This window comes from Rhincodon typus, chromosome 15 (genome assembly GCF_021869965.1).
Source record: "Rhincodon typus isolate 14 chromosome 15, sRhiTyp1.1, whole genome shotgun sequence".
Lineage (NCBI taxonomy): Eukaryota > Metazoa > Chordata > Chondrichthyes > Orectolobiformes > Rhincodontidae > Rhincodon > Rhincodon typus.
This window is the reverse complement of record NC_063346.1, coordinates 27,326,172-27,340,054: the sequence shown is the minus strand read 5'-3', so window position 1 is coordinate 27,340,054 and position 13,883 is coordinate 27,326,172. Positions and strand designations below refer to the sequence as shown.

At 36.8% G+C, this 13,883-nt stretch overlaps 1 protein-coding gene across 2 annotated transcripts; it reads left to right on the top strand.

Annotated features, from left to right (window-relative positions):
• Nucleotides 1–1,052: 1,052 nt before the first annotated feature.
• On the top strand, nt 1,053–12,645 carry LOC109910760 (thyrotropin-releasing hormone receptor-like). Of its 2 annotated transcripts, XM_048605664.1 has the most exons (4): nt 1,053–1,850; nt 10,515–10,893; nt 12,278–12,330; nt 12,587–12,645. In XM_048605664.1, exons 1-3 carry the CDS (start codon nt 1,053–1,055, stop codon nt 12,286–12,288), a joined length of 1,188 nt encoding a protein of 395 aa, XP_048461621.1. In that variant the 3' UTR covers nt 12,289–12,330; nt 12,587–12,645. The 2 variants fall into 2 exon arrangements, with proteins under 2 accessions (XP_048461621.1, XP_020365594.1); XM_020510005.2 differs by lacking the exons at nt 12,278–12,330; nt 12,587–12,645 and having other exon boundaries at nt 10,515–10,937.
• Nucleotides 12,646–13,883: the final 1,238 nt, after the last annotated feature.

Here is a 13,883-nt window from a genome sequence, read left to right as displayed (position 1 = left end):
TTAAATGTTCATTGTAAAACTAAATCAAAGACTGAGGAATGAATATTTCAAAATACATGAAGTAGACATATTTCACAATATGCAAATCAAAACTATGTTAGTTATACCAATTATATTCCTTACCTGCTTAATTGAAATATTACCAGTATTGATTGTAAACTAAAAAGAAAGACAGCTGCAAATAGGGGTATGGTTAATATTTCCAAATGTATTAGCATTTTCCCACAGCGTGTAAGGAAGTTGATAATCCGATATGTTGGAGAGCTTTAGCTGATCTGAGTTAATTCGTTTCTGTTTTAAATATAATCCAATTAATGATTAATTATATATGTACGATACTTCTGTGTGATTGTATTCTAAAGTTATTTTGAATCAATAACTCACTTTGGACATTCATAGTAATAGTTTACTAATATATTTAATCATATAAGGTAACAGGCTTAAATCAAAAAATAATACTTAAGATCCTGCAATGGAAAGATTGTATTATAAAATTAAGGCATAAAACAGATGAATTGAAGAATGAGTTTGTAAATTTGAAGAAAATCCATATTAAATAGTAACGGAGTAGATAGCTTTATCACATGTTTAACCACTTGATGAATGAAGTAGCATTTTGCAATAAAAAGAAAACTGTAATAAAATTATGTTCTCAAATAGATTCCAAAAGGATTATAAATTAACAAATCTTTGAAAGTTAATAATTGTGCAGTTTTTGTTTAAATAAAAACAATCTTTTGACATTCATGAAGCAATTGATTTTCAAAATATTTTCAGGAAGGTAAGTGGATGCTTTACAAAAGCTATTGTCTTTCAGTCTTTCAAAGGCTAATTCACCAGACAGTATTCTTTGTCCCAAATAAGCAAACGATTTTTTACAGTGTGTGTCTGTTAATAATGGAATTGTGAATTGGATATATCAAGTATAAATAATGGCAACTGCTTATTTTTCAGCAGACCAATACCGTGTGCGGCCACTGAAACATCATCATTCAAGTTAAATCCTTTATCTCCTCTTAACTTGGGAGAAAAACAGACTTCTTTTTTCCACTATGAAAAACATGAGTAGATTTCTGACCCCCTCCAATATCTCCCTAGCAAATCCTGCTTCTGCTGGGACTGACTTGATTTACAAATCCTTAGAATACAAGGCTGCCTCTGTGTTGTTGGTGTTGGCCATTTGTGGAACTGGAATCATCGGGAATATTATGGTGGTCCTGGTGGTCCTGACTGCCAGACACATGAGAACCCCAACCAACTGTTACCTTGTCAGTCTTGCTGTGGCTGATCTGATGGTCCTAGTGGCTGCAGGGTTACCCAATATTTCTGACAGTCTGATTGAGGAATGGATCTATGGGCATGTAGGATGCCTGGGTATTACATACCTCCAGTACTTGGGCATTAATGTGTCATCATGTTCCATCACTGCATTCACTGTGGAAAGATACATCGCCATCTGCCATCCAATAAAAGCCCAGTCCATATGCACTGTCTCCAGAGCTAAGAAAATCCTAGCATTTCTATGGGCAATTACATCCTTCTATTGCATGCTGTGGTTTTTCTTGGTGGATATCAACATCAATAGCAGGCAGAACGCTCAGTGCGGCTACAAAGTCTCGAGGAATCTATACTTACCTATTTACTTCATTGATTTCACCATCTTCTATGTGATTCCCCTGATTGTGGCCACAGTACTCTATGGTCTGATTGGGCGGGTCCTTTTCCTCAGCCCCATTCCAAACCAAATTGAGACAAGAATGGAGCATTGGAAGGAGCGGCCTGGGACAGAAAGTAACGGTTCACAGTTTTCCAGCCGGACAAGCAAGGGGGGAATCTCGTCCAGAAAACAGGTAATGCTGTGTTCTTGGGAAATGGGCAGAATACAGTTGCAGGGTTGATTATTTTGTCTGGAAAAGCTAAATGAAGTACCATGGGTTCAGTGGTAATCATTCTGTTGAAGAATGGAGAATGATGAATGTAGATTGGATCTGAAGTGAAGAGAACAATCAGAAACTCAATGTGAAAAATTAAATAGAGTAGGTCATAGAACAATTATGGGAGGATTTTCTTCCTTCAGCAAATAATTGAAGACAGGAAGGAACATTTTCCTTAAGGAATATTCTCCACCTGCACTCCAACTTTGCACTCACACCACACTTAAGCTGGTGTGGTCTCTAGGTTACACCTTATTTCCAGGTCACGCCTTGGACAGCTCTCCTCAGTCCTTTGACCTAATTTGACCATTTTCCTTTGCTCTAACCCTCACAATTCTCATTTCCTAATAGCCATCTAAGTATATCACCCTCAGCCTCTGCACTAGATGATTTTTGTCTTTAGTGATTTCGATTTTCATCTGAAATCTTCTCGTTCTTTTTCCTCTGAGCAAGCTGCTCTCTTTTCCAGCATAAATCTTTCTCTAAATACTTATACACCCACCCACATTCATCAATACATCCTCAATCTTGCCATCTGATGTGGCCTTGTTCTTCCTTTTGTATTGATCACAGATATGATCAGCTCTGATCGCTTTTCAACCATATTCTCTTTCCCCTCCCTAAACCCACTTCCTTCCGTATCAACCCCTGGGAAAATACTCTGGTAAATAACTTTGCTGCTGAGACTCTTTGACATTGGTGAGACTGGGTCACTGCACTTTCTACTCTGTTCGTGGGGAATGACCCTGACTTCCCTGTTGTTTGCCGTTTCAATTAAACATCTCGTTTTCATGCTAACATTTCTGTTGTGGGCTTGCTGCAATGTTCTAACAAAGCACAATGAAAGCTCAAGGAACAACACCTCAATTTTCACTTACTGAACTTACAGCTTCGAGGTCACAATATTAAATTCCATAACTTCAGAACTGACTGCATGATGTCTGTTCTCCAATTTTCTTATATTCTCTACCTGCGTCCCAACCGCCCCCACAGCCTTGTCTTGTTTGTGCCTTGTTTCCTTTGTTTGGTAGAGAGGACCCATTCTCTCCTGTTCACCCTGTAATTTACATTCTATTTTACATCATTTTTTCTCTTTTTCCACCATTAACAATCTCTTTGTCTTTTGCACTGGACCTCTGCTTTTGTCAAAGATACAAAATAAAATCATTTCCTTTCAGTTCTGAAGAAAAGTCATACTGGATTTGAACTATTAACTCTGTTTCTCTCTCCACAGATCCTGCCAGACCTGCTGAGTTTCTCCAGCATTATCTGTGTTTGTTTCTGGTAATTAACTTAGTTCCAAATAACAATTAATAATTTCCAATTACTTAGCCCACAGTTCATTATAACATTTGTACAGCTTCTGATCTGCTACATCACACCGTCTCCACCACATTTGGTCTAATTAAAACCATTATACACTCTCACCCCAGCCGTTTTGACAATTTACTCTACTCAAGTCCCAGGGGTGTGGATTTAAATATCTTTGAGGAGAACTGGTTTAACAATCTTTTGACAGATCTGGCTAGACTACATAAGGTATAATCGGATCCTGGTCTCCAACAGTAAACCTGCTTCAGTTTCAAAGATCCTGCAGGAATGAAATGAGAAATGTTCTTCCTTTTTCACTACAATCAAACTCTTTAAACCACCCTTGCATGCCTCCTCCTCCCTCACTTCCAACAATGAATGTGAGGTGCTCATGGCCTTTTTAGTCAGAAATATGAAGATCTTCTGTTCAGCTACCTCTGCCATTCCCGTTTCTTTCCCTAATGGACTCAAATGCCTTGACCCAAAGACCCTTGTCTTTGATCTGTTCCAGAAACTATTCCCAAGCTACTGACTCCTTCCCTTTCCATTGGAACCATCTAAGACTGAAGTGGACCGTTAGCAAACTTAGTATCATATTTAGTCCCGAGTTGAACTCCTGATCATTTATCTTTGCCATTACTAAATTAGCTGACTTCTAAATGCACAATATTGGCTGTCTCCACCTCTGCCTCAGCTCTTCAGTTGCTGAAATCCTCATTCATGCCTTTGGTATGTCTATACTTGACTATTCCAACACACTCCTGGCCAGCTTCCCACAATCTACCCTCCATAAATGTAAACTCTGCTGCCTGTGTCGTTACTTATACCATGAGCTGTCCACCCTTCACTCCTTGACCTATTTCAGTCTTGGCTATGCAATACACCAATTTTAAAATTCTCATCTTTTGAAATCCATCACTGGGCGGAATCCTTTTGAGGCGTTGGGTTGGGTTGGGTTGGGTTGGGGTGGGGTGGGTGGGGTGGGTGGGGTAGGTGGGGTAGGTGGGGTAGGTGGGGTAGGTGGGGTCAGTTCTCAGGAACTGACTGGAGAGCTGTTGAGACATCGGGGTTGCGACTTCTAGGAAGGACCACTGAACCACACAAATTAAGTATTGGTGAGGCCAGTCAGAAATTAGCAGCTCTTGTACTTAGCAGCAACAGGGAGGAGACTATGGCTGCTGCCAGGATAAACAACTAGGACTGTGGAGGACTCAGGAGAAACGTATGTGATTTGTTGGGCACTTTGGGAGTAGTTTAAGAGTTTGGGGGGGTCATGGGAAGAGGGGTGCGAGAGGTTGGAAGAAAGAGCAAGCCGGTATCTCACAGTGGACGGTCCTGTTTATGCCCAGCCCCTTAATCTGGCATTGATTGCCTTTCATTGAGAGATCTCCCTACTCGCAAAGTGATTAGCTGCCAATGACAGCAGAAATTTCAGCAAGTCTGGCAGCATCTCTGGGGAGAAAGTAGAGTTCCTGTTTTTCTGACAAGCTGCTAAATCAGTTTGAGCTGGCGAGCATGCTGCATGGTGATTAGCCCACTTACAGCTGGGTTAGTCCTGCCAGAGGCAGCTTCAGCCCCTACGGTGGTCATTAATTGGAGACTAGTTGGTGAACCATTGGCCTCTCTATCCCAGACTTAATTCACATGGAGGTTTGGACGTGCCACCAGCTCACTTCATTACGTGCCCTACTCTTCTCTAAGCTTGTCCCCTCCAGGAGCAGAAGAATCTGCACACTGTCTGTATGATCTGATCAAGTCCTATAACATTGCAAGTTACCTTTGCTCCTCAAATTGTAGACTTGTGCATCACTGATATTAATCACTCCACTATTGGTGGCTGCACCTTTAGTTGTTGAGACCCTGGTATATTATCTGTCTCTTCCTTTCTGTCCTCCTTTAAGATGCCCCTTAATATTTACCTCTTTGACCAAACTTTTGATCATCTAGCCCAAATATCTAGCTTGGTGTCAAATTCTGTTTGATAACTCCCTTGAGAATTGCCTTGGGATATTTTATTATATTACAGCCACTATATTAATGCATTTGGTTGTTTTCGTTAATATGAAATGTTTCTTTCTGTGTTTGGATTTTAGCTATTCATTGCATATTAGTTTATATCTTTTGTTGACAGCCGCTGTCCAAATCAACAAGAGCTAAAAAAAAACTTTTCTTTATTCATTATATGTCAAATTCAAAATTTATGGGTGAATTTTAGTGCCTGTAAAAACATGGTTGGTGAAATTAAATGTTTCTTACATATGTATTGATGTCAAAAGTCAGGTGAGGTACAGTTTGGTTAAGAACCTCAACAATATAATCAGTTTCTGTTTGACACATATTGGTGGATCTTTTGCCTTTCTAACAAATCATATTTTAAACCCCACTCTAGGATCTGAATCCATGGGACATTTGGTCATTTGAGTATTCTTTAACATTGAACAAGTAAAGCCTCACCTTTCACCACAACCACATCTCCTGCAAAATCACCATTTCTCTCAATTTCTTTTGCATTCAAAAGTTCATTGATCTGGCTTGAATATGATTGAACATCCACAGATTTCTAGAGTAGAGAATTCCAAAGATTTACAACACATTAACTAAAAAATGATTGTCCTCAATCCAGCCCTAAAATGGCTTATCCTTATCCTGAAGTTGTGATTCCTCGTTCTAGACCCCTAAGCAAGGAGAAACATCCTTTCAGCAACTACTTGGTTAAGCAACTGAATAATTTTATATATTTTGGTCATATCACGCAATTTTCCGTGAAACTCTAGAGAATATAGGCCTAGCCTACTCAATCTTTCCACATAGGACAACCATTTCATCCCACAAATCAGTCTAATAAACTTTCATTGCACTTCCTCTGAGGCAAAAGTATCTGTACTGAGGTAAAGAGACTAAAACTATATACGGAGATAACAAGGTGTAGAGCTGGATGAACACAGCAGGCCAAGCAGCATCAGAGGAGCAGGAAAGCTGACGTTTCGGGTCTGGACCCTTCTGCTTGGCCTGCTGTGTTCATCCAGCTCTACACCTTGTTATCTCAGATTCTCCAGCATCGGCAGTTCCTACTATCTCTAAAACTACATACAGTTCCTCAGGTCTTAGCAATAAGGCCCTACAAAAATGCAGTATCAGTTCTTTATTCTTATACTCCAATTCCTTTGTAATAAACACTAATGTGCCATTTGGCTTCCTAATTGTTTGCTATATGTTAATTTACTGTGATTAATATATATGTATACCTAGATCTGTCTAAATATCAACATTTCCCATTCCCTGACAATTTGATACATATTGTGCTATGCTATTTTTCCTATCAAGCTTCACATTTTTCTACATTGTATTCCATTAATCACATACCTATCACTCACTTATACTATCTGTATCATTTTGCAGTCTCTTCATAGTTTACTTTCCCACATAACTTGTCAAATTTGGATACATAATACTCATCTCATGGACGTATATTGTAAATTGCTGAGGCCCAAGAACTGATTGTTGTGATATCCCATTGTTACACCCTGCCAAGCCACAAACAACTTATTTATTCCTACCCTCTGGTTTCTGTTTGTTAACCAATCCTCAATCAATGCTAATGTAATACATGCAGTTCCATGAGCCCTATTTTTGGTTAATAACCTCATATGTAGTACATTATTGAATGCTTTTAAAAATTCAAATATACTACATCTAATGGTGTTCCTATTATCTATCCGGCTAATTACAAATTCAGAAAGCTCCAACAGAACTGTCAGATGCAACTTCCCTTTCATACCATTATTTTAAGACTATGGTTAATATAATTGTCTAAGTGGCCTTTTATCACATTCCTAACAATAGATGCAACCATTTCTCTACTATTGATATCAGGCTAACTGGTTTACAGGTCCCATTTCTCATTCGTTTTCTTGAACATTTGCTACTTTCCAATCCATGGGGACTATTCTAGAATTTAGGAAAAGCAACAACCAATGCAGCCACCATCTCTACAGTTACCTCTTTTAGAACTATAGTTTCTGTAGACAGTGAGGTCCAGGGGATTTGCTGATTTGAGGTAGTCCCATTAATGCTTCTTTTACTTCTTTCATTATGCTAATCCTCTTAACTTCCTAATTTTATTGCAATTCTGGAGGAGACAGTAAAATGAGGCTCTGTCAGGGAAAGATCCTATGGCACTGTTCAGAGGAGAGCAGCAGAGCTCTCCCAGACTCCTGGACAATACTTGTCCCTCAGCAAAACCTACCAAAAACAGATTTACATTTTCATTTATCTTGTTACTGTGTTTTTAGGATCGTGGTATGTACAATTATTCTCTGTATTATTCAAATGAGAATTTATCTGATTAAGTATTAGTGATCGATGGTTTGACAGGATTAGACTGTGGGTCCTTTACTTGCACCAGAAAAGGCACATAAAATATTATAGTAACTTTGTCAGTGCTCCCATTATTGACACAAAGCAGGCTACTGAGACTGAAATAGGGGGAGTAAGGGCTTTGTTGTGATCCCAGCTGATGATTTTATTGGACAAGTCTGATCCCAGACTAAAATATGGCTTGAAAGACCATTTTCAAAAATTTGATGAGGTGTGTCTTTTGCTGAAACATCAGCACACAATGCTGAAGATTTGATTTTAACAATAAAATCAAGATTTATTTTACAAAAAGATGCAGAAAAAAGGGAAGCTATTTAAATTGCAAAAAATGTATGTGGGATATGGGTGTTGCTGGCTAGCTCAGCACTTAATGCCCATCTCTAATTGTTCATGAAATGAATGATTTGCTGGCTCAGTTAAAATTCTACCACATTGCTATGGATCTGGAGTCATATGTCGGCCAGACCAAATAAGGATGAACAATTTTTTTCCCTAAAGGATATTAGTGAACCTAGATGGGTTTTTACAACAATCAACAATGGTTACATTAGTATGATTATGCTAGCTTTAAATTTCTGATATTCATTAATTCAACTTTCAATATTCGTCTTGGTTGGCTTCAAACCTGTGTGCCCAGAGCATTAGCCAGATTTTTTGGCCTACTAGTTACTAGCCAATTTGAAAGGTTTTGAGATACACTGTACTGAATTTGCAGTAATCAATTTATAAACTTTGTGACCTGTCTGGTTTTGTCACCATCATGATAGGAAATCCCCAGCTACTATGAATCATTTCAATAATGTCATTCTCACAATGAATTACAACTCTCCTTTCACTTGAGCTAAATTCTGCTGATTGAGTCTTTAAGGGTGTTGTTTTACAGGTAACAAATAACATATTAGCATCACAAACAACCAAAACTGTTTTTCTGGCTTATTTCCATAAATTGATTCATGATGCTGTAATTGTCTTTATAAGTCACTTCAGTAGTTGTCTGGAAGATAAAAATTATGCTATCTAACCTCTTAAACAACTCCAGATTACCTAATCTGATTGCAGGAGGGTCAAGTTTTGAATTTTCAATTTCTGATACATTCTCACTTGTTCCAATATTTCTATTTCACTCCTTTCATCTTTCACAACTGTAAGTATACTTTTCTCCTGGCTATCCCTGTATCTCATAGTATCTCTTTAACATTTTAACATGACACAATCATTGATTCTTTCTCCTGTCTGGAACACTGACAACAAAACTCACATCACTGAATTCCTTTTTGATTTGACAAGGACCAGTAAACCTTGTTTCTAATGATTCCCCAGAGTTAGTTAATGATACTACTGCATTGTCTTTAACACTTTAGCCTTCTTACTTGATCTAATTTTCATTTTTTATTGAGAACTCTCCAATTTCTTTTTAACCAGCTCACACATTTTAGTCAGTTTCTCTCTGAAATTTGAAACAAAGGCTGGAGGCATTGTCTTTGAGTTTTGGTTTATCAATTTTTCTTTGGTTTTAATTTCAGTCATCCTCTCACCTCATATCCATATATAAGTCCGAAAAGGATTAAGTACTGTGAACTTGTTAGGAGCAGTCCTAATGGCAAATAGTAACAAAGAATTCTTTTATTCCAATTAGAAGGACATTCTTGACAATAAGCTTCACCATGCATTTCAAAATTTGATGCCATCTTTCCAATGCACCTTGAGATTGTGTGTGATAATCAGAAGGTGTAAATTATTTTATTCCCAAACTAGTAATAATCTCTTTGTATAATTGTGACATAAAGGTTAAATCTTGGTGGATTGTATTTCTTTAGGTAATTCATATCTTATTAAAAAATTGAATTAGCTTTTCCACTACCACTTTTACAGTAAATTCTATATGTTTGACTTCATATTGCTTTCAGTTCCTGGTCTTGAAGGTCTGATAACCTTTTCCTTGAGTATTCATACAACTGAACATAGAGTTTCCCAGATTTAAATAACTCCTTTAGGATTTTAACCAAACACTTCTAGTCTGGAACTTTCAAACTAAACCCTTACACTGATGTAACCTATTTCTGTTTTTTCTGAAGTAACTGTTTCATACATCCAAATTCAATAAGGACATCTGCAAACTGAAACCAAAAGGTTTCCAAGCTATGGGTGTTTCCATTAAGAGAAACAAAAATCAATCCCTGACCCTTCTAAATGAAAACAGTCTAATGCTCTTCAATATTTATTCTGTTTACTCATAAAACTCTCCTAATGCAAACAAATTCCTATTAGCCTTCCAGGAACTACATCTCTTATACTTACAAAATAATATGGCTCATGGCATCCTGACAAATTAATCATTAAACCCATTCATACACACAGACCAAAATCCGTATATCACTAATTCAAAATCTGAACTCTAAACTAAATGATGTTAAAAATATATATAAATCGCACACATTACATCACACTGAATACGAACTAAACCAGTGTTATATAATAGCACTGCTGATGACCCCTTCCATTGTTTTATTAATGATTGAGAGTGGACTGATGGCGTGTTAATTGGTTTAGTTGGATTTGTCCTTTTTTTTTGTTATACAGGGCATATCTGGCAATTTCCGCATCGCTGTGTAGATGCCAGTATTGTTCTGAAATAGGCGGCAGAAAAAAATGAATAATGTTAATATTATTGAAGATTGGAAAATGCTTTATTGAAATCTTAAAAAATCTTTAAAATATCATTTCACAAAATGGAATTAAAATCCATCCAAATCATGTTGGCAGCTGTTTATTATACTGTAAACGTAAATTAATGTCACTAAAGGTGTTTCAATAATCTAGCATCTGAAAGAAACTAAATTCAAGATCACCTAAAAAAGCTTAATACAATGTATGGATTTTACTTCTCTACAGGTCACTAAGATGCTGGCTGTGGTGGTCATTCTATTTGCTTTACTCTGGATGCCATACAGAACAATAGTAGTGGTCAATTCCTTCATAGACAAGCAATATGAGAATGCATGGTTCCTTTTATTCTGCAGACTGTGTGTGTATGCCAACAGTGCTATCAATCCTGTCATTTATAATCTAATGTCCCAGAAATTCAGATCTGCTTTCAAGAAATTGTGTAATTGTAGCCGAAATGACACACAGCAGCGTCCCTTGTACACAACTCCTCTTAACTACAGTGTGGTGCGAACTCCAATCACTGGGAGCCCTGAAGTCAATGGCAAGCAACAAGGTGAAAAGCAGACTCAGCAGGAGGAAGCCAGCAGCATCAAAACAGAAGGAGGTAAATCTTCATCAAAAGACCAGATGTATTTTAGTGTTGTTTAAAATTAGACCTTTATTTAAAATGTTTTGAATTAAACATACAACAGTAAAATAGGGAAATGGTTTCTTTGGCTATCAATATGTGGAGCATTTATGTGATATAAGTCATGCCCACAAAGAAAACTTTATTCAGTTGACCACTGTACTGTTCTTGATAACTGCAAACCATCTGACACAATCTCAATTCCTAAGTGGTCTCGCAGTTTTCAGCACAAACCATAACCACCATGGATCTGAACATCTGCCAACATTTGTTCATTCTAGTACTGACCCTCTGTTCCTGATCCTGTTAGCCATTCTGGCCTCAATGGAGATTCCCCCCTCCGCCCACCACTAAAATATCCTGTCCTATCCTTATCATTAGGGATGTTCCAAATTAAAATACATTATTTTATATGACTATTATAGAAAATATGTTTGCAGTTCATTCTGGATTACTTTGATCAAGATTTTGAGATTACTCTAATTCGTGAAGAGACCTGTTTTCTTGATATCTTTAGCTGTTTTCCTCAGGCTGCCTTTCAGCTGATTGCTAGTGCTGTGTGCATGCTCTCTGTTACTGTAATCTGTTTTATTTTGTTTCTTTACCAAAATATAAGTTTAATTTTAATTGTTCACCTTTATTTCACTCTATCATTAAGGCAATTTTATATCTTGTCCAATGACTTGAACTTTGTCATGTATCTATAGACACGTTTCAGATAGCAATTTGTTTAGATGTTTGCTACTCAGTAATTTCCTTCTGTATTATTTTATACACAAACAAACATTATGATCAAATCTAGTTGAAACAGTGATACCTATGTATTTCAGTGGTGTAAATTGTTAAAAATATTAAATAATCTTAAAAGTAATGCAAACTTATATTGTTATAGCATTGCTGACATTAACAGAAGTTATTCATATGTGAGAGATAAAATTGATTATCAGCTCAGTTACATGCATGCACACATTCTGGCAGAAAAACAAAAAAGCGTTGCAATGTTAAATGGCATTTGTTGTGAAGTTGTTTAAAATAAATCACTGGTAAATAATTTTTGATATATGATATAGTCTTACTGCATGAAACGTTTCTACGGATTTTATTTGTTCAATAAGGTGGTGCTTAAAGCACTGATATTATACTGATGTAATTACTGAGTCTAGACTGATCTATCAGTTCAATACGGAATAGCTTTATCCTGTGATTCTGGCTCTTTCAGTTAGCAGCTGAAGGCGGAAGTAAATTGCAACGTTTAAAGCAGTGGTATCGTATTGCTGTACTTCCCTATCTCAGCTGCATCTAACAGTTTAACATTGGTATTAATATAACTGTGACTGTGAGATGTCTCTCGATTTTGCAGTTACCAGCTGAAGGAGGAAGAATAAAAGGATGCTGTATACAGTTTTGTGCATGGTAGGACAGATTGGATAAATAATTTTCACTGAATTAAGTATATAGTAAAATAGTATAGATTTATTTATCCATTGCAAGTGAACAGGCTGTAAATCCCAAACTGTATTTTATATGTTTAACTTTCGTGGCATAAAATAGGCACTAACATTCAAAAATTGTGATATGAAACATGCTGAGGTGTTTTAACATTGTGCTTTCATTTTCCTGTCACAAAAGTCTCTTGCTCATATATGACTTTCTTTAACCCAAAAACCAGGTAGCTCAAGATTCTACATTTATTTCGAGCACTTCTTGACCACTGATTCTAAGTTGAGATGAACATTTTAATTATTACTGCCAATGAATCAGAATAGTAATGACAAGGCAAACTGGTGAGCTGCTGAGAACTGCTTGTGAATGAATGTTGAAATTAGACTTCTTTCAGGATTGAATCCAATACAGTTCAATTAATAATTTATTTTTCAATTTGTTTTAGAAGCAGCCTAGACACATTTTGCTTTGGTGGGGCAGTACTCACAAATGAATTAACTGTAGTGCAGCTTTGCGTTTGTTGTATGAATTTAACTTTTAAAAATGAATTTTGCATACTTTGCAAGTATTTTGCTTTTTTCTTCAACTTGATCCTGTAATCCAATGTTAATTATGAAGCAGAAATGTTATATTGCCAGCATACTGTCACCTTGCTGTAGCTTTCAAAAGAATGAATGTATATTTTAACAGGTATCTAGTTTGCTATGTATCGATTGGCAATGATTTTATGATGTCACTGTAGCAAAAGGTGTAAAGTAAGATGAATGTTATGTTTGAATATTGACAAGGAGGATGTGTTTTGTTACTGGCTGAAAAAGATTAAAATGAAAACGTGAAAATGTTGTTTGTCCTGATGCCTTTAATTTTGTTTAATTTCTATTATTCTTCAGAAATGCAAACTTAGTTCCAGCATCCAATGTTTAGCTTTAACAGATTTCTAATTCCAATTCCTAAATTATGTTTGTTGCAAGGAAGAAAGACGTGCAGGTACAAAGCATCTTCCACAACCCCAGGATGTCCCTGAGCACTTCACAGCCAAATAAGTATTTTTGAAGTGTCGCTGTTGTTGTAATACAGGAAATAAATCAGCTAATTTGCAGCCAACAAATTTCCACACCTTTCCTTTCATGCTAGCTGGTTATATTATCATTGACGAGAGATGGGAATAACCTCAAATGAAGAAGGCAGACTAGAGGCAGAAATGGAGATGCACCATATCTAAATGGCTGGGTTGTAAGATCTGTCAACGTTCATTGGGATATCAACTAAAATCTGCAGATAAATGTAAAGTCTTCCTTACCACCTCTAACACCACTCATCCCTTCCCCCACCTCATTCAGATTTTCTTTGATTTCTTCATCCCCACTGTCCTCACTCTCTACCTATTTCACCTTTGTCATCCTGCTCAGCCCTTTTACTGTCCCACCTACTCACCACTTTAAAATGATAATTCACATGTTTATAATAACTTTTGGAAGTCTTTGAAAAGTTCATAAATATGTTGAACAAACATCATTTGAGTA